The sequence below is a fragment of the Neopsephotus bourkii genome, unplaced genomic scaffold (genome assembly GCF_033783945.1).
Source record: "Neopsephotus bourkii isolate Nb327-2 ecotype Australia unplaced genomic scaffold, CSIRO-AGI_Nbou_v1 NB_1622, whole genome shotgun sequence".
Lineage (NCBI taxonomy): Eukaryota > Metazoa > Chordata > Aves > Psittaciformes > Psittacidae > Neopsephotus > Neopsephotus bourkii.
In genome coordinates, this window is record NW_026902097.1 from 452,929 (window position 1) to 475,949 (window position 23,021).

A 23,021-nucleotide genomic window follows, 5' to 3' on the forward strand; every position below is an offset into this window, starting at 1 on the left:
AATAATAACACAACGGTGGGAGTCTTTTCATTTTCAAAGCATTTTAAGGACAGTAACTGTTGCCCATAACTACCCACATGGCAAAGATGGGGAAATTGAGGCAGGGCTCAGTGCTCGCTCTCAGGGAAGCCTCTCCAGCCCATGCTGTTCAGGGGCAGCAGGGGTGGGCACAGGGGATGCAGAGGGACCACTGCCTCCCAGCTGTCCTGTGCTGAGTACCCCAGATGGGGAAGGCCTGGAGCCCAGCTGCTAATGCACGTCTAATGGTCCAGTTTTTGCTTTCCCAAGTGATAAGTGGGTATGTGTGAAACTGAATCACGTTTCTGTCACAGCCTGCTGTCCCCAGAGGGCTCCGCTGCAGGTCTGAGCTGGGTGAAGTCGTCCTGGGGGTGCCAGGAGTCATTGTCCCTACTGCCACATGTTCCCTTTCACACCCCACCGGTCTCTCAAGCCCAGCTTTGCTCTGAGGTCTTTGCTGGGGAGGGACAGTGACAGTGGCATGAGCATCATGGCCAGGCTGGGCGCACGATGGGCACCAGGAGGGAGTGGGTATGAAGGGGTTGTGGGCAAGGGACAGCACAGGTGAAGCAGGGAATGAGGTGCTAATGGGGAGCTGTGCTTGCTCACTAGGACTGGTGAATTAGCACTGGGTGGGGGAATCAGCCCAAACCAACCCGCTCCGGATCCTTGCTACTCACGGGGGGATCTGCGGGTGCGGGGGTGCTCAGTGCGCAGTGTGGGGATCCCGGGGCACCCTTTGCGGTGCAGGGAGGTGTGTGCGGGTCTGCCCACGGCGGGGCACCGGCGATGGGGACAGCCCCGGGCCGTGTGTCGGGGCCGGGCCGGCACTCGGCGCTGCCGCGCACCGAGGGAGGGGCGGAAGAAGCGATTGGGCGCTCCGACGGCGAGACCCGGCCCCGCCGGGCGGCTGCTGCCGGTGACACTCGCCCGCCCGCGCCTCCCGGGGCGGCCGGTGCTGCCCGCGGCTCCGGCACCATGGACCGGCTCAGCGGTAAGGGGCGATGGGACGGGGCTCTCCCCTCTGTGCCGGGCGGGCGGGTGGGTCCCGGGGGCTGCGGGTCGGGTCTCCCTTTCCAAACCGAGCGGGTGCTCTCACCGAATCGATGCGGGACTCTGTCCCCGTGGTGCCTTTGCCCCCCACCAACCCTGCGCCAGGGACACAAACTGGTACCAGTTTCCCTTTGCTGGTCAGATGGGTGAAAAGCCAGTGGTTTGAAAGCAAGTTGATGGGGTGTAAGCACTTGTTAGGGGCAATTATGGTCGTAGAAAGGGAGGTGGCTGGTGTTTCTAGATGAAGCTGATCGGATCCAGAGTTTCCCTAGCTGGGGAGGATGCCGGTGGTCTCGTAAAGCCATGGAGGACCTGATCCCCACCCTGCTGGGAAGAGGCTGCGTTCCCACATGTGTGTGATTCCTGCCTGCAGCCTATGGCATGGTGGGGCTCACGTAGCTGTTGGGCTTTGATCTGGGATAGGAATAAACCTGCCAGGGCTTTGGGCCAACTTTGCAGAGAAGGTCCGGGCTTTCTGCTGGGGCTCGCAGATCGCTGGAGGGAGCAGAGGAAACTTGGGGGGGGTTTGCTGCTCGCTGCTGCTGAACAGTGGCCTGGGGCTCCAGGTGGTGGCATGGTCTTAGCATGGGGGTACTGGCCTTTAACCAGTCCTCAGAGGTGCTACAGAAGCACCAGCCAAACATTATAACGGAGGAGGGCAGGGGCATCACTGGCTCTGCAGGCTGGGACCACGCACAAGCCCCAGGGTGGTTCAGACAGTGCTGGGTCTGCAGTTCTGGGTCAGCACCAGAGGGACCCGAGGGTCAGGAGTTCCCCTTCCCGATGTGAAAGGATGGGGTGGTGTTTCCGCACTGGAAACTCAGTTATTAGGAGTTTGACTCCTGGGGTGCCGCTCGCCGTGCCTGTGCTCAGGGAGCAGTGCCAGTGCCCAGCAGGCCGGGAGGGGACAGAACGGTGACAGGGACAGCCTTCCCCCGCGGCTGCGGCTCGCCCTGCCTGCCAGCCAGCCAGGGTGGCTTTGCCAGCGCTGAAGGAGGGTGCTGTTGCTGGAAGCAGTGTTGTCAAATGACATGTGATGGCAGAGCTGTCCTTCAAGGTCCTGCAGGGCCTCACTGATGGGGAGAGAGGAGAGCAGAGGGTCTTTGCTTCCCATCCTCCTGCTGTGCGAGTTGGTGGGAGGCCACCCCGAATCAAACCATGGACAGGCAGGGGGTGCCTGGTACGCTGCAGAAACCATCCTGGAGCACCATGCAGACAGACCTGGGCATGGTGTAGCTGTTCCGCAGGCTGACCCTGCTAGAAGAGTGCACTGGTGCTGTTTTATCCCCCTCATTGGTGCCTGCTGTGGTAGTGGCTGCAATGCCTGCTTTGCTTTGGGTCCTTGTAATGAGTTGCTGGTAGCGTCTGGATGGCTCTTTGCTAATGTAAACCTCCTGCTCATCACCCTGAATCGCTGGATCACTCTGTGCCTCACAGAGGGGAGGTGTGGGGGTCTCACCAGGTTCCCTTCCCTAGCACAAAGGGGTGCTGGATCTGCAGCGGGCAGGAGCTCTGTGCCATATTCACAGTCTCTGGCAGCCCCTTTCTTCACCTGCAGCTCCAATCAGGCCCCATGTGTATCCCACCTTGCTCTTGCTTTATGATCTGCCCGCTCCTCCATCTCTACCCGTGCTCCACCTGAGCCTGCTGTCTTCCCAGTGCAGGGCTCAGCTCCACACCAGTGGCTGCCTGTGGAGCTGTTTTGGGTTGTGCATGCGTGTGTGGTTTGGGAGGTGATCTGTGCCATGAGCCTTTGCTCTAGCAGGGCTGTGCTCACACAGGGCTTCTCCTCATTAGTGACACTTCCCTGACCTTTTGTGCCACCAGGATTTAGCTCCTGCACCAAACTTATCTGGGGTCTAAATGCAGCAAACCAGTGGAGGTGTGTCAGGGATAAACTTGGCTCCAGCTTGCCCACAGGAATGGGGAGGCCGTGGGGTTGGTGGGAGGGAGCCCGGATCATTCCCGGCAGCAGGAATCCATGCACGGAGCCTGGTGGACGGGGGTGTGGAGCGGGTGAGGAGCAGGGATCAGCTGCTAGCGCCAGGCAAGTGCCGAGCTCTCCCCCGCATTGCAGCCATTCCTTCCGCTGGAAACCCAGCTGCCGGGATCCACCGCCTGTTTATAGTCGGGAGCACGTGGGGAAGGGGCTGAGCCCACCGTGGGCTGCCCAGGTCCCTGCATGCTGGGCAGAGCAGCGGGAGGATGGCCCCAAGGGTGCTGATGCCAAGTGGATCAGGGCAACACTGGAATTATCTGTCCTGTATCTTCCAGTATCCTTCTGTGTGCTATGCTGCCCTTAACCAAGGGAAATGGGCCTTGCTGTAGGTCCTGGATCACTGCTGGAGCCAGCCTGGACATCATGGGTGCATGTGATAGCAGGGGCTGCTGAAGAGCAGGATGGTGTCCCCAGCCGGGTAGTGTCCTCCAGCCAGGGGCCCTGGGGACTGTCCTGGGCTGTGGGAAACCTGCCTCTTTGGCACGTTTGACCTGGAAATGCTGTTTTCCGGTGCAAATGTGCTGAGCCGGGAGGCTGATTCACCCTTTGCTATGGAGCAGCGCTGAGCCCCCGTGTACCTGAAACCCTCCTTCTTATCCCAGCCCAGGAAAACTCTGTTTAAGGTTTTGAAGTTGTCTCATCCCAGCAGTGGGAAGGCTTTTCAGGGGAGGACAGGGAGCAGAAACTGAGCTTGACGCAAGCTTTGCGTGCGGCTCAGTAGCCAAGTGACTTGCTGGGGACAGAGATAACGATTTAGCAGAGTAGAGGCTTCAAGTGGTTTCTGGCATCCCAGACTCATGTCCTATCCTCTTAACCCTTCCCTACACCAACTACTATCTAGCCTGGCACAGCCAAAGCTCTCCCCTAAGGAGCACACATCTCCTCCTATGTGTGAGGAACCTTAGAGCTCCACAACTGTCAATTCTGTGAAGTATCTACTAAATGTCACCCTTCCAGGGCAGCAGCAGGACAATTGGGGTTGGAAACCTCCCAGGGTTGCTGCAGCCCCTTCCATTTCTGTTCCTGATATGCCTCCCATCGCATCAAAGGCAGGCCCTTTGGCAGGCAGGGGAAAACACTGATATTTCATAAGAGTTTAGAAGGAAAACAGATCTTTGCTGCGAGGGGTTTCCATACTCAAAATGCCTTTTTTCTTGTTCTGTTTTTGAAGTGGGTTTCATGCGCATGTGATCCTGGAAGTGATAAGAGGGAGCCCGGGGAGGCGCTGGTATGTTCTGATTACTGGCAATTAGCAGGAGATGTGGAAGGAGTGGCTCAAAGAATGGCTTTGGCTTTCTTCTGGGGTTTTTTGCACGTTAAACCCATCCAGCTTGGTAATGGGGGGAAAAACCCTTTTTGGTTCCTTGTCCACTGGATGCAGCCTCTCATTTTATGTGGTCTCAGTGTCCTCTTACACCTTTGGAAACTAAGGGTGTAAAGAACAGAGCCAGGAATTTCCTACCAACAGGTTTGATAGCTGGCTTTTGTGTCCTGCAGTTAAAAGCAAATTTGGTGAACCAGTCCCGGCACTGATGGAGCCATCGGCAATAGCCAGAGCAGTCGTATCTTCCCCTGTGCTCCAGCTCATCGGCTTTCCTGCCAGGATAAACTGGCTTTCCTGCTGGGACAAACTGGCTTTCCTGCCTCTCCATCCCTGCCCTGCAGGGGTTAAGCGGGTAGGAAATGCTGTCGGCCGGTGGCCTTGCCACTGCACCTGATGCTCCCGGCGGAGCTGGGCAAGGGAAGGAAACGGAAGGGCTGTTCTCAGCTGAGAAAATACGCTTATCCTGCCCTCCGAGGGTCCTCTGGGGCAGCACGGCCACGGCCCCACGCACAGACACCCTCTGCCTTGCCCTGCCTGCCCAGGAGCATCACTGACTGCAGGGGCAGGGCTGAGCTGGCCACTGAGAGGGTCTCAATGCCACTGCCGGGCAGGGCGGACTCAAGCCCAGCACAGCTCCCAGATCCTGGGCATTGCCAGGTTGGGGCAGGGATGTAACACAGGAGCCTCGGTGCTGTGTGTTTGTCACCTTTCGACTCTGTGGAGATATTTCCCCCACAGAGGGTCTGTGGTTTCTCCTCCCACTGCCTCTGAAAAGAGGGGTCCACACTGTGCAACGTGGCTGAAAGCATTTGGGAAAGCAGACCTGGCTGGTGGCTAATCTATTAGCTCCTTACAGCAGATCCTGCGCCCATATCCTGCTAGATGAGAATCTCATACCCTATTATGCTTCTGAGAGTCCAGTCACTTCCACAGCCACTTGTGATTCTTCCTCCTAGAAAGATGTGTCAGCCCTCACAGCCTTCCCGCATCTCACTCCTGCGGGTTGCATATTGCACGCAACATGTTTTGGATCTTGGTTTTGGGGAAGGACATAGAGAGAAGCCTTTTGGGATGCAGAGAGCTGGGGTGTCCATTATGGACATCTGGGGGCTGAAGGACCCACCTGACCCTGGGTGTTGACATAGCTGTGCCTGCCCATGGGCAGGGCAGTGGGGAGAGCATGCCCACAGGAGAGCCATTATCAAGCATTGGGATGCTGAGTCAGCGGGTTTCCCACCACGGTGCCTGCAATGAGCTGCAGTTCCTGCTGTTGTGCAGCCTGAGGTTTGGTGGAGATGAAGGGCTGCAGAGAAGTGGGAGCTTCAGGTCCCGACAGCAGCGAGGTGTGATTGGGGGAGGGTTCCTGATGCTCTGCTTGCCACAGGGGTGGGTAAATGCTGTAGCACTGGTTCCAGGGCCAGCCCCAGTGTCTGTGGGGAGCCCAGGCCAGCCTGCTGCTGCCTGCGCTGCTGAGTTTGTTTGGAAAAGGCAGACACCAAAACTCAGGTTGGAGGAAGCAGAGTTTATTCTGGTTCTGACTAATGCTAACATCTCCCCTCTGCTGCAAGCTTGTTCTTTATACATTACTCAGCAGGTCTCGCCCCTGCCTGACTATTCCTTTAAAGGGCATCTCGAACCTTTCTTTTTCATTCATTATTTAAACGTATTCCTCAGCCAGCAGCCTCCGAGCCCCAGGCTGGTCTGGCCAAGCATCCTGCCATGCACCCGCTGAGGCTGGCACCGAGGTTTGAAATGCAGCCTGGAACTACTGAATCTGGTCCAGGTGTATTTGCAGAGCTAATTGTGTTAACTGGGCTGAGCTGTGGCTGGAAACTACTTGTTCCTGGGGTTAGGAGGCCCCTAGGAATCAAGGGCAGAGCAGACTGGGAGGAGGCTGCCCATGCACTGCCTGGGGGCATGAGCAGGGTCACAGCGATATCTCACCTGGGTGCTTTTATTTGCTTGACTTGTTGCTGTGCTCAGCAGTAAGAGGGCGATGGAGAAACCACCCCTGCTCCTCTGGGGTGGGGGCAAATGCAGCCTCTTTGGGTTTAGAGGGGTAAAGTTTGCTTTCGGTGAGCTAAAGCAAACAGTCCTCTCCAGGAGGTGAGGAAAGAGCTGCTAAGCCATCAGTGGAGGGGGAACAGCCCTTGGAGAAGTCCTGCTGCAGCATGGGGCTGGAGGGTGGTTATCTGCCTGGGTCACAGGAGATGGTTGTGGGTAATTTAATCAGCCTGTTAATTATTACCTGCACCACTTGTGAAGCTGCTCGGCTTTGATGCAAGCTGCTGTGAGGAAGGACATACCCTGCAGCCCAGCAAGAGGCTTTTAATCCTCATGGTACTGTTGGGGGCTCCTTGGGAGACGGCACCAAGCAGAGCCCTGGACAACCAGTTGCTGCTGTTGAGGCCCTGATTTTCCACTCACAGCCATGCTCTGAGTATGAGCATCCCCAGGAAAGCCTGGACCAGCTTGGGGCTGCAGAGCTGCACCCTTCCCTGTGGGCCATGCTGCGAGGGGTGCACTGCCAGCACAGGGCTGGGTGTGAAGGGAACCAACACCATCCCCTTGTTCTCCAGTTCCTCCTTTAATCTGGTTACATACAGAAGAGGCATGACTGGCCCCACAGCACTGAGGAATGGGTTTTGCTGTGTGTGAGCTGGCAGGGGCGTGAATGCAGGTGATAATCTTTGCCCTTTGCAAGCTCTGTCAGCCTGTAATTACACATCTTTCGACTCAGAAGTCCTGTCTTCTAGTCTAAGACAGTGAGGAGGATGTGAAACTGTCTCTCCTCTAGAAAACCGTGCACTAGGATGGGGATGTTTGGAGTCTTCTGTGACCATTTCTCTTGTGCTTGGCTGGGTGTGCTGGGCAGAGCAGCTCCCCTTGCTCTTCTCCCCTTTTGGGTGGTGGTGAGGACTGAGAAACCCATTCTGCGCAGAGGGACAGGATAAAGGGCCTGGGGACAGCCTGGCTGCAAGGACAGCTCTGCTGCCTGGCCTCAGGATGGACTTGCTGCTTGGCTGGTCTCTGCTGGGATGTGAGCTGCTGGGAGCCAGGCCATGCGATAAGGCTTTCTGCAGGGCTATTTATACTGGGGAGAGGAGCCGCTGCTGGCAAGGGCACTGGGGCAGACACAGGACCCTTCATAGGAGCACTGCTGAAAGCTGGAGCTGTGCTGGGAAAGGCATCACCTCCTGAGCTGCTGTCAGCATTGGGGTGTGCTTCTGGAGCAGATGGGGCCACAGCCAGGGCAGCTTTCTTGCTATTTAACCTCTCTGGTTGCTCATCTCCCCTTTCCCAGGTCTGGAGTGGGATGGAGGGGCCCCCCAAACCCCATGGGCTCCTTCATCTAAGGAGAGAAGCCAGCGGGAGGCTGTGCTGAGAAGGAGAGCAGGCAGGGACCTTCTGCCCCCTCGAGCAAGCAGGTTTCACATTCATTCCTCGAGATTGATTTTCCAAGGTTATCAGCTAAGGATATTAGTTACTGTGAGGTCAGGATGATGAGATCCCAGGAGATGTGCGTCCCTGCCTGATGCAGCCTGGCTGTGCTGTGAGGAGGCAGCAGGGAGGTGCTGGGAGTCTGGGGGACAAGACAGAATGTTTGAGCTCACCTTGTTCCTCACAGCACTGGGGACGCTGCTGTGGTGCCGAGGGGCAGCAGGGACGCTGCCAGGCCCTGGGGCTAACAGCAAGGTGGTTAATCACAGTGAGGGCTGGGAAGAGGCACTGGCTGGAGCAGTCGGAGAGCTGGGAGGGTGGAGGGTTCCTGGCCATGCAGGAGCCAGCCCCAAGCAGTCGGGCTCCTGCTGACACTGTTGGATGAAGACGTGCTCCCCCCATCCGCCCCACTCAAGGGGCCCTTGTTTCCAGGGAGGAGATGATTCATGTCGATTGAGTAGGCCCTTAGCAAATCTTCCACTGTTATGGGATGTTGCCAGAGTTTAAGTGTGATCATTAATGGTTGGCTTTTCCCTAAATACCCTCTGGGCTGGAGCACGATAAGCTGCTGCCACAGCCATGCAGGCAGCAGGAGGTACTTTCCAGGCTGGTATTCCTGGCCCCACCAGCTCATCCCAGTCATCCCAGTTTGCCCCACACCTAACTGGTGATGTCTGGCCACGAGGCTGTGCCTGGCTGGCAGGGTTGCCCTGCTCATCCCCGCTGCCTCTCGGGGCTGAGCGCTGCCCTTCCTTCCCCTGCCTGCCCTCGCCGGAGCAGCAGTGGCCGCAGGCAGGCAGTGGTGTGTCCTGCTCCTGCACAAAGGAACAATTCTGGGATCGCTGCTCCCACCAAGGCGCTTCCTCACCGGCTGCGCGCCTGCCTTCTCCCCATCTGAAAGAAACCTCCTTGGGAATGAGAACGGGAACAGGAACTGCCTCGGGAGCTCAGCTAAGAGCTCAGGAGCCCACGGTTTTCCTCAAGGAGCAGCGGTGGGGGAAAGCTAGCCCTGCTGGGGTGGGAAGCAGCACGTTGGACGGGAACAGTCAAGGGCCAGTTAAGGCATCGCCCCTCCGGTGATGCCCACAGCCTGTGCTGGGACAGGCAGTGAGGGATGGAGGCACATCCCCGTGCCTGGGTGTCACTTGTCGACATCAGCCCATGGAGAGCTCAGAGTGGTTTGTGTGCTACAAGCAACCCCCTGGCAGTGCTGGGTCTGTTTGTCCCATGGGGCAGGTGACCCCTGCTGTGCCCCCTTCCCTGGCCCACACCCCACCGATTGATGGCATCCCAGGAGCTATAAACGTTTGTTTACCGGTGTTGATGGCTCTAAGCAGCAGGCAGAGCATCCCAGGGCCCGCCCGTGCCAACAGGAAGGGTTTATTTTTGCTTGGGCTTTATTTTAGCTACAAACAATGGTGGTTACTCCCAGCATCCGATTTCCCCCTCGCCCCCAGCCTTCACCTGGCGCGGGAGGAAGCGTGGCCTGGGGCAGGAGGAGGACAGGAGAACCGCGGCCACAGGATGGAGGTCCCCATTCACCTCCCACCGCAGCAGCCTCGCAGTGTTACCGTGCTGTGAAACAGCCTCTCCCCTCCCCGGGGCTCTCATTCAGGCTGCAGAGCTGCTTTCCTTGGGGGTGACAACTCCACATCCATTGTCTCATCTGCCCCCCCCTCCAAAAGCTGGGTCTGAACACCAGGAAACTCCTGCTCTGGCTTGGCCAGAGCCTCTTCCTCCTCCTCCTCTTCCTCCTCTCTGCAGGTTGCTGGAGCAAGACCTGATTCCTGCTCTGTGACGGAGTAGAGGCCGACAAGGGGGAGAAGGGCTCTGCAGCTGCAGGCTCTCCCTGGAGCCTTATCTCTGTGCTGTGGAAACAGGTTCCTGGGGTGGGGGGAGTGTTCATTGGGTGTAAAAATAGAGCTGGCCTGGGTGCAGGGTGAAGAGAGGTGGTGGGAGAGATGCAGCTCCTTTGCCAGCATCGTGCTTGGTACCACTGCCAGGGCAGCAGAGCAAACATTGCCCTGTTGCGAACAGCAGCAGCATCCTGGTGCTGGTTCCCTGGCTCACCCCACCCCAGCAAACCTGCCCTGGCTGCCCCCAGTCCATCCAGCCCCAGTTAGGTAATGCTAAAGCCATCTGCTGCCTCTGCTCCTGGCCTTCCCAGGCTCAGGGACCTCACTGACATCTCCCCATCCCACCACGCAGCATGAGAGGCTGCAGGCGTAGAGAGGAGCGAGTTCCTGGGAGGGGAGGCTGGCCCCGCTCCCTGTGCTGGGATGCCTGTGTCCGAAGCCTGATCCCAGCAAAGCAGTGCGATCCCACAGGATGTCAGTTGCAGGAGAAGCCGCAGAAGGAGGCAGGTGGGAGCCATTTGTCAGTACCAGAGGCAGGTGTAAGGTGGGAGGTGTTCGTGTCCCATCAGGGGCTATTGCAGACACAGTATGTCATTCCTTGCTCACCAGGTGACTATGGGTCAATCAGTCCTCATTGCCCTCCTGCCTGAAGCAATCTCCCCTTGCTTCCTGTAGCCACCCCATTGACCTGATTTACGCTGGAAGCCTAACGAGTGTAGGAAATGAATTCCTTCCCTTCCTGCGCTGGCCCCAAGCAGGGACTCGGCTCTGCAGCTCTGTGCCCTCCTGCTTTGCAGGCCTCTTTTACTGCCTTGTGTTTTGGAGGATGTTTAACAAGGGAGATGGAGGGGACAGCTCAGCTGTGGGGAACAAAGGAGCCTTCAGTGCTTACCCTGCTTTGTGTGCCCCGCTCAGCACTGGGTGCTCAGGGCTCTGTGATGAGCTCACCCGCCTGCATGCTGGCCACAAGCCTCCCTTATCAGCCACTCTCGTTCCCTGTGTGCAGCAGGGTCCCCTTGCTGCCTGCTTTGTCGCTATTAATAGGAAGCTTCCTGCCCTTTTGCCCTCAGCTGATCTGAAGCCTTGACACAAGAGCCGGTGGCTGTGATGGGAGATGTCCTACACACACAGGGCAGGGGATGGGGATGCTGGTGAGCACCATGGCCTGGGCTTCTGTGTGCTCTGTGAGGCTGATGTAGGGAGTGCACGTGGTCCCCATCTCTTCTGTGGGAGCCTGTGGTTAGCTCAGAGCATGTTGAGCTGGGGCAGCAGGAAGATTGGTGTCTCCTTAGATGCCTGCAGGTGCTGGGTGGACAGGGAGCATCTTGCTTTTTGTCCCATCTGCTTCCTTGCTAGTCCCCTGCCCTGCCAAGCCCTGCAGGGGAGGGTATCTGACCTGGGCTGGAGACCACCAGGACATTGCTGAGCAGGAGCCTGCTCCCTTCCTGCCTGTGCTGCACCCTGCAGACATCCCAGGGAGCGCTTTCCTTCCCTCCCTGCCTCTGCAGAGGGGCAAAGAGAGGACCATGAGAACTGAGTGCTTACCCTCAGTCATCATGCATGAGATTCTTGCATGGTAGAGCAGGTCCCCACCCCAGGAGGTGCATGGTGGAGAGTAGCAGTGAGCAGAGCATCAGCAGGACCTGCATCCCGTGGCTGCCTGTCTGCTGTGAGATGCTTTTCCAGCTCAAGGAGCAGGACCCCCGCTCCCCTTGTGGTTGCCCTCTATTTTCCTATGGGCTGGGGGATGCTGTCAGCTCCTTCTGGAGCTGTGCTGAGGCTTCTGCTCCCCGCCTGCAGGTTACCTGTCCTGCTTTGGCCTGCCTACAGGAGATGTGCGCTGGCAAAGCTGCTCTTGCTGAAAGGGCTGAGGCTGCTGTTTAGCTTGGCGCTGGGGAGGGAGGAGGAAGCAGAAGGTCTGCGGAGATAGAAACCCATCGGCTGGGGCGGCAGGAAGAGACTTGTGAGGCGCATCCTGCCTTGTGTCCTGGGGAGGCAGGGATTTGGGGCTGGGCACGCTGTCTCCTTGCCCAGGGGCTCATCTTGGCCGGGTGCTGATCTGTATCAACCCACCCACATTTGGCTTCCCTTCAGCTGAAAACAGCAGTTGGTTTGACTGCACTGTCCCTGCTTTGGCCAGCGGTGCCAGTCTGCTTCCTGCCAGTCTGGGAGGCTCACTCTATGCTCTGTGCGTGGCTCAAAGGGTGGAAGGTGGGCACCCAAACTCCTGGGTCAAACTATAGCAGTGCAGTTTTAGATGGGTGTTGGACAGAGTGATGTGGTGTTTGGATAGGGCCCAGGAGTGGCCCTTAAAGAGCATGAGTGACGAGGATCCCATCAGATGCAGCAGTGCCACATTGTGCTCTTCCCCTGGGAAATACACCCCATACCAGCCCTCACTGCTGTGGGATCCCAGTACCCGGTGGTGGGGATGGGTACAGCGCAGACAGGGCATCCCCGATGCTCCATACTCCTGGGGCATGCTCTCCCCCCCTTGCCAACCATCCCCATCAGTCAGCACATCCAAGCTGCCCCTGCAATCACCTCTGGCCTCTCCTACATGCTGCAATACCTCTCTGGCCTCAGCTGCATGCTGCCCCAGCTGTGCCATGATGACTTTCGGTTGCTGCCAAGGGAAGGGATCCTGCTCACACTTCCACTGCAAGAAACCACAGCTTTATCCTTCCCTCTGTGGCCTCCAGGGCTGCAGGTTTGCTGGTGTCCCTGAGCTTGGCCTCTCCAGTGCATCTCTGGCAGGTATTGCACCCTGCAGGACTACCCTGGGCGTCTGGGTGTACCCATGGTCCTGGGTAAAACAGAAACTTGCCTTGGGATTCAGCTCAGTTCTGTCCTATCCTGCTCAGAGTTTGGTACAGGAAGAGACCTGGGATGAGGATGTGGTGCACTTGCAGAACTGGGGGTGTGGGAGCTCAGGACAGATTTCAGGTCCTCCCCATCCTTCCCATCCCTTGCTAATGTGTTGGTCAGCCACGGCCAGCCCCATCAATACTGCTTTCAGTGACAAAATTGTTTATGTAGCCATGCTCTGACATGCAAATACCCGAGGGTTTTCTGGAGCCCCCCCAGCTGCTGGGTGCTACAAAACTAGCCCAAGAATCACCACAGCAGAAAGGAGACCCAGAACTTTGTGTTGTGCCTGTGATGGTGATTTGTGGCAAATTCTCTTTTCCTGCTTTTTGCTGGGCTCTCCCTGTCTCCCTTCTGTCTGTTGGGATGATGCTGTGCTCAGGTGCAGAAGCTGGTGCGTACTGGGACTAGTGGTTGGACTTGATCTTAAAGGTCTTCTCCAACCTAGCTGATTCTGTGATTCCCACACACTGGCAAGCGGATGAGCTGTGGCTTCTGGTGCAGCTCCTCTTTGCCAAGATTTCCACTGTCCTGACCCTCTTGGCTGCATCTTGGGCTGTGTGTGTTGGACCAGCAACACAGAGCTGGGTGGGAAGAGCCCCTCTGCTCCCAAGCACCTTTCAGGTGCCTGTGTTGGGCAGGGACTGTCAGCTGGGGCAGTGACTCCATGCGTGGAGTGAAGAGTGGGGTGGTTGGAGTGGTGTGGATGAGCTGGGAGGATACAGGGGAGGAGTGGCAGCAGGGCAGAGGAACTGCTGCTGGTGAGCCTGGGGAGGAAGGCTCTAGCCTGTGTATGGGCACCATGTGGAGGTGGGCTGAGCACGGCAGAGGAGTATGAATGTCCCCCAGCTGGAGGTGGCATTGCCAGGCTGCTCTGGAGATGGCATCTGGGTTTCCTTTCCTTCCTTTCTTCCTTCCTTGCCTCATCACCACCCAGAGCCCCTCACAGCGAGGGGGTACCAACAGCAGTGATGGGTGCCAGGCAGACAGAGGTGTAGTTTTATCTGCATGGAAAAATATGTGTCCTCAGCCCTTTGATACTGGTCCAGCAGCATGCAGAGCTGGCGTTCCCATTCACAGGCTCAGCAGGCTGCATCCTGGTGTCTGTGTGCAGGTGGAAGAGCTTGTGCATGGAAGGAGCACATATGCATTTAGCAAATGCCTCCTGAGCCGTGCTGGGCCAGCTGGGAAGGACCCACAGCCTGGGGTCTTCCATACGTTCCAGCCCCTTCTGCCTGGTTTTAACACTACCAACCTCACTGACGGGGTTTTTCCTGCTCTCTCCAGTGCTGGACCAGCTCCTGCCAGAGCTCAGTGTGTTGCTCAAGCTGCTGGACCACGAGTACCTGAGTGCCACCGCGCAGGAGAAGAAGCTGGCCGTGTCCAGCATCCTGCAGCAGCTGCAGCCACCCGCAGGTCTGTGTCCCGCTCCTGTGGTGCCTGGTGCCTGCCCCAGAGGGATCCTGGCCAAATCCCCAGCAGGGCAGGAACACGTTCTGCATGGCAAGGGTGCTCCGCCTCTGTGCCCAGTGCCCAGCTCATGCTCAGCTCCCTCGGGACACTTTGCTCCCTGGTCCTGCTTCCAGCTTCATTCCGCCCTGGATGCAGGGGCCGGTGTCAGCCCTGCCATTGCTGCAGGGGCTGCTCCCTGCGGAAGCAGCTCTCCACAGAGGTCTTCCTGCCTGCTGAGTGCAACGGTTTCCATGGGAAGGCCATGAGGAGCTGGGGCTTCACAGCCTTCCCACCTTCCTGCCCTCAGCCCTGGGGATTCCTGGGTGCCTGCTCCAGAGGGGTGCCCCATGGCATGGTGGGGTGAGCTGGGCTGTGTCTTTGGGTTGGTGTCTGTGGGGAGGAAGGGTGCCAGTGCTTGTCCCAGCCACCCCCAGGCTGAAAGCATCCCTCTGCTCCCAGGGAAGGACGTGGACTACATGTATGTCAACACAGCATCCCTGAGCAACGGTACCAGCTTCGTGGAGTCTCTCTTTGAGGAGTTTGGTATGTCTTGGGGTCCCTGCTGACAGCAGGGCTATTGGGGTGCCCGGAGAAAGAGGGTGAAAGCTGTATCCTTGTGTCTAGTATGGGCATTGACATCCCAGGCACTTGCTCCCACTCCCCCGTGGCTATCTGGGGCCTGGCCATTGGGGTCCATGCACCAGCAGTGTTTACCAGCAATGCCATCACCCAGCACCCTCCCAGTGAGGGTGCTTGCCTGGGGGTCCCTCACCCTCTCACTTCCCCCGGGCAGACTGTGACCTGCGGGACCTCCAGGACATGCAGGAGGAGGAGGGGGACAGCGGTGAAGGTGCTGGAGGGGAGGAGCTGGCAACGACCCAGACGGCGAAACCCGTGAGTCCCTGCCTGCCCCATGAGGTCTGCCCAGGGCTGGGACCCCTTCCTGTCCCTCATCATGACCCGCTCTGCTAACGCAGTGCTGTCTCTGCCGCAGGCTCCTCTGGACCCTGCCCCACCACTGCCCACCACTCCCCCACCTGAGGATTACTACGAGGAAGCCCTGCCCCTGGGCCCTGGCAAGGCCCCCGAGTACATCACCTCCCGCAGTGAGTCCTGCTCTGTGCTGGGGTGCAGGAGGGTGGGGGGAGCCCCAAATCTGCCCCCTGCACCCCCTGCCTGCCCGCCTGGCAGCTTGTCCTGGGGAAGGAAGCACCACTGCTCCCACCAGCGTTGATCCTGTCTTGTTCCCTTCCCATCCCATTGTGCTGTTGCTGCAGGGAGCTGTTTGCTCTGGTTTGACGGGGAGAGGCTGGATCCACAGGGAGCCGATGTTGAGATGCCCTGGGAAGCTGTGCTTTGCTGTGCCCTGGCTCACGGCTCACTGCTCAGAGCATCCTTGGGGGAAACTAGCCCCTATCAGCCCCCTAACAGCCCCTGCTGCCCCTTGCTTACTCCACAGACAGCTCCAGCCCCCCCAACTCCATCGAGGATGGCTATTACGAGGATGCAGACAGCAGCTACCCTGTTACCAGGATGAACGGGGAGCAGAAAACCTCCTGTAGGTATCTGGTGCCCTTGCTTAAGTAAAAGTCCAGCCCTGAGATGGGGCTTGAGCACTGGTCTGGGGGCTGGTGGGGTTGAGGCTGGAGAACCTCTCATATCAGAATGTGCTGGCCAAGAAAGCAAGGAGCGTGTGGTGCTGTTTGTCATGGCAGCAGAGCTGCAGAAGGGGTGTAACTGGTGCCATGTCTGTCACCACCATGGGGTGGACAGTGCAGCTCTCATGACCTGCGTGAGCTGCCTCTGCCATGGCAGAGGTCTGAGACACCAGCGCAGAGCCCTGCTCCTCCGTGCCCTGTGTGGGAGGTGTGTGCAGAGCACCAGCACGGGATGCTCTGATGCAGGTAGAAGGTTTAACCCAGGCTTTCAAAGTTGGAGCCTCACACAGAAATAAGCCAACCCAGGGGTTTGAACAGATGCACCCAGGGCTGGCCTTCAGCCCATGAGCATCCTGCCAGGTTTGGAAGGGAAGTGGAGACTGCTGGGGTCAAAACACTGCTGCTTGCAGAGGATGACATGGAGTCCCTCCATTCCAGCACCCAGGCCAGGCTCTGACCCAGAGCAGTGTGGGGGGGTGCTCGGCAGGCAGGACCAGGGGTGCCATTCAGGGTGACTCGCCTGCTTCCTTCCAGACAATGACTCGGATGCGATGAGCAGCTCTTACGAGTCGTATGATGAGGAGGAGGAGGAGGGGAAGAGCCAGCAGCTCACACACCAGTGGCCGTCGGAGGAAGCCTCCATGAACCTGGTGAAGGACTGCAGGATTTGTGCCTTCCTGTTGCGCAAGAAGCGCTTCGGACAGTGGGCCAAGCAGCTCACCATCATACGGGACAGCAAACTGCTGGTGAGCCCAGAGCTGTCCGTGGGTTATGAGGGTGGTTGTGTCTAAGCTGAAGAAGAATAACACTATCCAAGCCAAGACCCTGTCCCAAGGCTGCCACTGCCCTGCAGCACATACTCTTCCTTCTATTAGTAACAAATGGAGGAGTCCTCTTTCTGGGACCCCATGGAGCGAGGGGACATCCTGCAGCCCTCTGCCACTGAGGCTGGTGCAGAGACTGAGCCATCTCCATCCCTGCCACCCGAGAGGGACCCCAGCTCTGCCAGTGTCTGGGCTCTGAGCAGCTCCCTTTGCTTCCCATAGTGCTACAAGAGCTCCAAGGACCGTCAGCCACACGTGGAGGTGCCCCTGGGCTCCTGCAACGTCATCTACGTCCCCAAGGACGGGCGGCGCAAGAAGCACGAGCTGCGGTTCTCGCTGCCGGGGGCCGAGGCGCTGGTGCTGGCCGTGCAGAGCAAGGAGCAGGCTGAGGAGTGGCTGAAGGTACCACAGCCCTGGGAAAGGTCTTGCCCCCCTGGAAGGGGGCTTTGCTCCCATCTCTTATCGTCTGAGGGGCTGGCCAGATGCTTCCCAGGGCCGGGGCGTCTCCGGCGCTGACAGCCCCCGCGGGTGGGGATGTTTGCTCTCCCCCTCCTCTTCCCCATGGCCCTTTCCTGCCTTTGTTCAGGAGGTGGGGGCCGCGGTGGGAAAGGAGGCTCTGAGCTCACCACAAACCCCGCTGTTGCCCCACATGTGGGAGAACAGGGTTGTTTTACACAGCCTGTAAAACAGGCGGTCCTGGGGTGTCCTGTGCTGGCAGGATGACTGTGGCTCGGCACCCGCAGCCCTCGCCTCTGATGGATGGAGATTCCCAAAGCCTTTGCCAAAATCAGCCAAACCAGTTGCAGTTTTGAAGGGGCCAAGGTGTGGGTCACATCTCAGCAAGCTGGGCTGGTGCCCTCAGCAGGGCTTGCTGGCCTGCTCTGCAGAGAACAGGACACATCCCAGGGGTTCAGCCTCGTGCTGGCAGCAAGATGGGAGCATGCTGAGCCAAGGGGAAGAAGCCCTGTCCCTTGGGTCCATTTTGACTGTCTGCTGGGGGCTGTCTCCATAGGTGATAAAGGAAGCCAGCAGTCCCCCCACGGGTGGGATGGAAGCCCCCACCTCCCCGGTGATGCCTTGCAAGCTGGACCTGGATAAGGTGATGGTTTCTGACCACCTCACTGAAGTACTGCATGGGGTTGCTATGGCCAAGACTGGGGAATGTGGGGCTGGAAACACCGAGCTCCTGGTGCTGGGCAAGGAATCCTCATCCTCACAGCAGCTCTGTGGGGCTTATGGGGCTCTGTACCGCTGGGAATGGGGAACAGGACTCCCCTGGCACCATGACACATCCTAGTCCTGCGCCGGAGGGTTGAAGGGCTGGCAGTGGCTGTTGCTTGGGGGCAATGCAGAGAGATGCTGCTGACAGGGGGGATGCTGCTGATGGGGATGCTGCTGACAGGGGGGATGCTGCTGATGGGGATGCTGCTGACAGGGGGGATGCTGCTGATGGGGATGCTGCTGACAGGGTCCCTGCTCTGCTCTCCCGCAGCGTCTGTCACAGGAGAAGCACACCTCTGACTCGGACAGTGTGGCCACGGGTGAGATCAGCTCCACGGCAGCGCGCAGAGAGCCTGGCGAGCATGGTACGGTCCCTGCCCCAGCCATGCTGTCTGTCCCCTGGCCAATGGTCCTCTGTGTGCTCCAAAGCTGAGAGCATCCTCTCCCGGTGAGGTGGATGCCATGAAACGCACCGGGGCACACAGCTACTCTGTCCTCCTTCCAGGGAAGGGCAAAAAGAGCGGCTTGGCTGACCTGAAGGGCTCAATGAGCCGCGCGGCAGGGAAGAAGATCACCAGGATCATCAGTTTCTCCAAGAAGAAGCCTTCCCCCGAGGACACGCAGACCTCCTCCACCGAGGAGGACATCCCCTGCTGCGGTTTGTGCGGGCTGGGGCAGAGAGGGCTCGGCTCATGTGGGGCTGGGAGCGGTGGGGAGCAGCATCCTTCCTCCCATATAGCGAGCAGACAGGGGGTAAAGGGGCAGTGGGGTGTGGGCAAGGGAACGGAGCTGCTCCAGACCTCTGATATGCCTCAGGCTATTAAATGGTGCCCAGCCCCAGCTCTCCAAATAGCTGTGGTGCACAGGGAACCACGTTCCACTGTTACCTGTGTCCAGAAAACAGGCTTAGGTCACTGTTAGTCACTGAGCTGGTACCTCACCTGGAACCAGGGTGCTCCTGATGGCTCTCTGTGGGGAAACTGAGGCACACAAGGACCAAAGGAGCAGGGAGCCATGCTGTAATCTCTGCACAACCATGTCTGAGACCCTTCCCTTGGCCCTGCCACCCCCAGGCTACCTCAGCGTCCTGGTTAACCAGTGCTGGAAGGAGCGCTGGTGTCGCCTCAAGGGCAACACCCTCTACTTCCACAAGGACCGCACCGACCTGCGGACACACGTGAATGCCATCGTGCTCCGGGGCTGCGAGGTGGTCCCAGGGCTGGGCCCCAAACATCCCTTTGCCTTCCGCATCCTTCGCAACGGGCAGGAGGTGCTGGCGCTGGAGGTGAGCAGGCAGTGGGGTGGGCAGGGTGATGTTCCTCTGATGATCCCCCTTGCATGCAAGCAGTGCTGTGTTTTCCTCTCCCCTGCATGTCAGGGAAGCCCAGGGCTGGGGGTCTTGAGACCTCCTCCATGTGCCTGTGTGCTTTTCCATATGGCCCCTCCTAAGTCTTGCACACATGCTTCATGTCAGAAAGCGCTTCTCCGCAGCAGGGCTTTGTGTTGGGAGACAGGAGTGAGGATGAGGGGTCAGGAGCTGAGCATGCACCCCAACCCCTTTTCTCTCCCATAGGCAAACTGCTCTGAAGACCTGGGCCGCTGGCTGGGTCTCCTCTTGGTGGAGACAGGCTCGCAGACAGCACCAGAGGCCCTGCACTACGACTATGTGGATGTGGAGACCATTGCCAACATAGTGACGGCTGTGAGGCACTCCTACCTGTAAGGCTGTCCTGCTGTGCTGTGGGCTGGCAAGGGGCTGTGCTGGAGGCAGAGCATTGAGCTGGGGATGGAGATCATCAGCCCTTGTGCTCCCTAGAAAAGGCCCACACTGGGATACTGTTTGTGCTGGGATGGTGGGGAAAGCCAGTGCCCCAGAGGTTGGGCAGCCCAAAGCAGGGCAGTTTCCCTTGTAAAGAATGGAAAGCATAAAGTGTGGATGAACAACTCAAGGGGTATGCGTGGTAAGGCAGAGTGAGTAGAGTAGGGTAGGGCAGAGTGCTCATGAGTGAAGCTGGGAATGCAATGCGGGAGTCCCTCTGCGGTGAAAGGGCTCACTGCAGGGCTGGCAAATGGAAGTGAAGACCCCATCTCTCCTCCTGCAGGTGGGCCAGCTCCTCCCAGGACCAGCGGCCAGACTCCTCCCGTGTGGTGTATGATGATGTTCCCTACGAGAAGGTTCAGGTGAGTGAAGCTCCGTGGCTCGCCCTCTCCCACCACTGTGGCCGGGCTACAGAAGATGCCCTGTGATGGCCCCATGGGTGTTACAGCAAGGTGTGCTCCTGTCCTACCACAGGCTGAGGAGCGGCCGGCAGGCGCCCAGGTGAAGCGCCATGCATCCTCCTGCAGTGAGAAGTCACGGCGGGTGGACCCACAAGTGAAGGTCAAGAGGCACGCATCGAGTAAGTGGGGCCCTGAGCCACAGAGCTCCATGGGGATCCTGGTCGGGGCTGGGGGATGCTGCTTCCCCAAAGGGGGTCTGCAGCCAGGCTGGGGCTGGCCCGCTCTGGCACACGGGTGATGGGTTGTGCTGCGCCAGCTCAGCTGGCATCAGTGCAGCCAGATCTGAAGCCTTCCTGACAGGGTCTCCTTGGGCATGCAGATGCCAACCAGTACAGGTATGGGAAGAACCGGGCGGAGGAGGATGCCAGGCGATTTCTGACAGAGAAGGAGAAGCTGGAGAAAGAGAAAGCATCGATCCGCAGTGAGCTGCTGCTGCTGCGGAAAGAGAAGCGAGAGCTGCGGGAAGCCATGAAGAGCAGCACGGGTAGGTTGGTGCCATCCAAGTGCTGCAGCTGCGGCTGCTTGAAGGCACTGCGGACACTGGGCTGGTGGTGGCACTGTGGCTGTGAGCCGGGCTGGCTGCAGCACGCTGCCAGGCTGGCAGCCCCATCTAGTGTCCCAACCCAGGAGGATGGCTGGCTTCTCCATCCCTGGGCAAAGGTGCTGAGCTGGTGTGCTTGTGCAAGCAGGGCCGAAGCTGCAGGAGCTGGAGCAGCGGGTGGCAGTGCTGGAGGAGCAGTGCCGGCAGAAGGAGGAGGGACGCGTCGACCTGGAGCTGAAGCTGACCGAAGTGAAGGAGCGGCTGAAGCAGTCACTGGCAGGAGGCCCTGCCCTGGGGCTGGCTGTGACCAGCAAGGCTGAGAATGGGGTATGCATCCCTTCTTCCTCGTTCCAGCTTCCCCTAGCAGTGATGCTTGGGTGGCGGAGGAAGCAGCACATAGAGAAGAGGGGATATCCCTGCCCCTTCATCTCATTGTGGACAGAGGTGGGAAGCAAAGCATCGGTTAGGTTTGGCCGCATCAGTTTTGACCTCAAGACAGTTTGGGCTTTTTCTTCTTCCTGGCTGTCCTTGTTCCCTGGGTCTCCTAAATCCTTGTCCTTCTTGCTCCCTCTTTCCTACAGGAAGCTACAAACAAGCCGAATGGGAGCACCCCTGAGCACTTGGTCCCTGTTAACTGTGCAGCTGAACTGAGGAAAAGAAGTCCCTCCATACTCCCTGCCAACAAGGGGAACGTGCTGCGGAAGGCCAAGGTCCTGCTTCACTTTCCCTCTCCTCCCTCGCCCCATGGGAAATCTCAGCCTTTGTCCTGTCCCCTTTACTTGATCGTGAAATTGGGGGATTGGGGATTGGCTCTGTACCCCAAAAGCAAGCGGGTACTGCCAGGGTCCCTTGCAGCCAGGCTGACCCAGCTCAGAAGCACTCACTGCTGGCACGATCCCAGCTTGCAGGGAGAATTGGGAAGTGCAGGGGCAAGAGCATTGCTTTTACAATGCCTAAGGCAGCAGTGACCCCAGCCTTTGAAGATGCTGAAGTGGCCCAAAGCCCCCAGAAGGGAGGGATGCCCTTGAGCTCAGTGCTCGCTTCTCCAGCAATGTCTCCTCATCCTCTGATTTTCATCCTTTCTCTGCAGGAATGGGAACAGAAGCAGACTTAAGCCAGGGTGCAGGAATGCCTGCCAAGCCCCGATGGACACTGGGGCTCATGGAGGAGCTACAAGCCCCCTTTCTCCAAGGCGCATGGGGCGAGAGATGCTGTCCCACACCCCACCACTGCAGCACCATCTGCCTCGTGGGCAACACTATGAACCATGGGGAAGGGGCGGGAGGGGGATTTGGGAGGCGGGTGGGGAAAGGGGAGTCCTTTCTGGATCAGGGTCACATACTACTGGGAAACCCATCTCTGGGGAGCCTCCCTGGGGCAGGAGTTCAGCACAAGGTGCATAAGGAAGGAGAGAGGTGTCAGTTGGCACTGCCTGCGTGCACTGTGATTTATCAGGATCAGAGTGTGCCACCCTGGGGATGCTGGCAGCCAGTCTAAAGCTCTCCAAAGTGACCACAGACTTGGGGTTTTTTGCCCCCTTCAGTGTTGGAGTTCATGAGCTGCTCAGGACCGGATGCTTTGGAGATGCCGATCATTCACTCTGCTCAATGCTCCCAGGTCCACAGAGTCTCATCTCAGGGTTCCTTATATCTCAAGCTTAAATGCCCTTGTCCAGTATTTCCTTCTTGTCTTGCAGGCAGTAAGGGTGAGGGCATGCTGGCTTCCCTTGGGAATGAACAAAACTCAAGTGTCAGCATTTGAAAGCAAATTAACAATGGACACTTTTCGACCTTGCTAAACAGCTTAGAAGTGCTGCAAAGGGCTGAGGCTGAAGGCAGCCCGGCTCTCTCTTCCCTAGCCCCATGCTAGCTTTTGGGGGCAGCAGGGAAAAGGGACAGGGCTGTCTCCTGGCCAACAACACATTCACACTATTGCTGCTGCAGTCAGACACAGTTTGCCAAGGCATGTGGTCAAAATGGAGTGAAGGGAAGTTTAAACATTAAAACACAACACAAAAGACCAAAAAAGGTGCTTTCAAGTGAGGGGAGGAACAGAAAAGAGAAATGGAGGAAGGTCAACTAGCACTGGCAGAAACCGAGGGATAGGAATGAAAAGGAAAGGTCCAGGCTTTTGTGCCGGGAACAAGGGAGCAGGCCAGTCACCCACTCATGCTAACGGCTGCCACCATTAACCTTTGGAGCTCGCTTTTTCAAAGCCCTCTTGTTGGTAACCAGGTAAGCAGCTTTCAATAAACACCTTGGCACCGGCCTGCCTGCCCTAGCCCTGGTTATAGGAGCAGGGTGAGTAAAATGCTTCGCTATAGGGAATGGGGTGGGCTCAGCACCCCTGCAGCACTGCCGGGGGCCAGGATGGGGGAATCTTGGATGCTGTCAGCTCAGAGCCAGGATTCACCAGCTGCCCGCTCCCAGGGATAAGGTGCAAGAAAGCCCTGTTCCTGATGTTCTTGTACTTGCTATCAGCTTCCC

At 58.3% G+C, this 23,021-nt stretch overlaps 1 protein-coding gene across 1 annotated transcript; it reads left to right on the forward strand.

Annotated features, from left to right (window-relative positions):
- The first annotated feature begins 888 nt into the window (after positions 1-888).
- AFAP1L1 (actin filament associated protein 1 like 1) lies at positions 889-22,803 on the forward strand. Its single transcript, XM_061372846.1, has 19 exons — positions 889-1,012; positions 13,847-13,975; positions 14,471-14,554; positions 14,805-14,912; positions 14,971-15,117; positions 15,471-15,569; positions 16,204-16,415; positions 16,716-16,895; positions 17,506-17,592; positions 17,986-18,079; positions 18,220-18,372; positions 18,788-18,999; positions 19,288-19,433; positions 19,817-19,895; positions 20,008-20,113; positions 20,314-20,478; positions 20,684-20,862; positions 21,117-21,245; positions 21,626-22,803. Exons 1-19 carry the CDS (start codon positions 997-999, stop codon positions 21,647-21,649), a joined length of 2,349 nt encoding a protein of 782 aa, XP_061228830.1. The 5' UTR covers positions 889-996; the 3' UTR covers positions 21,650-22,803.
- Positions 22,804-23,021: the final 218 nt, after the last annotated feature.

Bases quoted from the DNA above. Each gene is read 5' to 3' on its own strand.
- AFAP1L1 (XM_061372846.1), top strand. The intron at 13,976-14,470 runs GTCTGTGTCCCG...CTCTGCTCCCAG, and splicing joins GCAGCTGCAGCCACCCGCAG to GGAAGGACGTGGACTACATG. The intron at 21,246-21,625 runs GTCCTGCTTCAC...CTTTCTCTGCAG, and splicing joins ACGTGCTGCGGAAGGCCAAG to GAATGGGAACAGAAGCAGAC.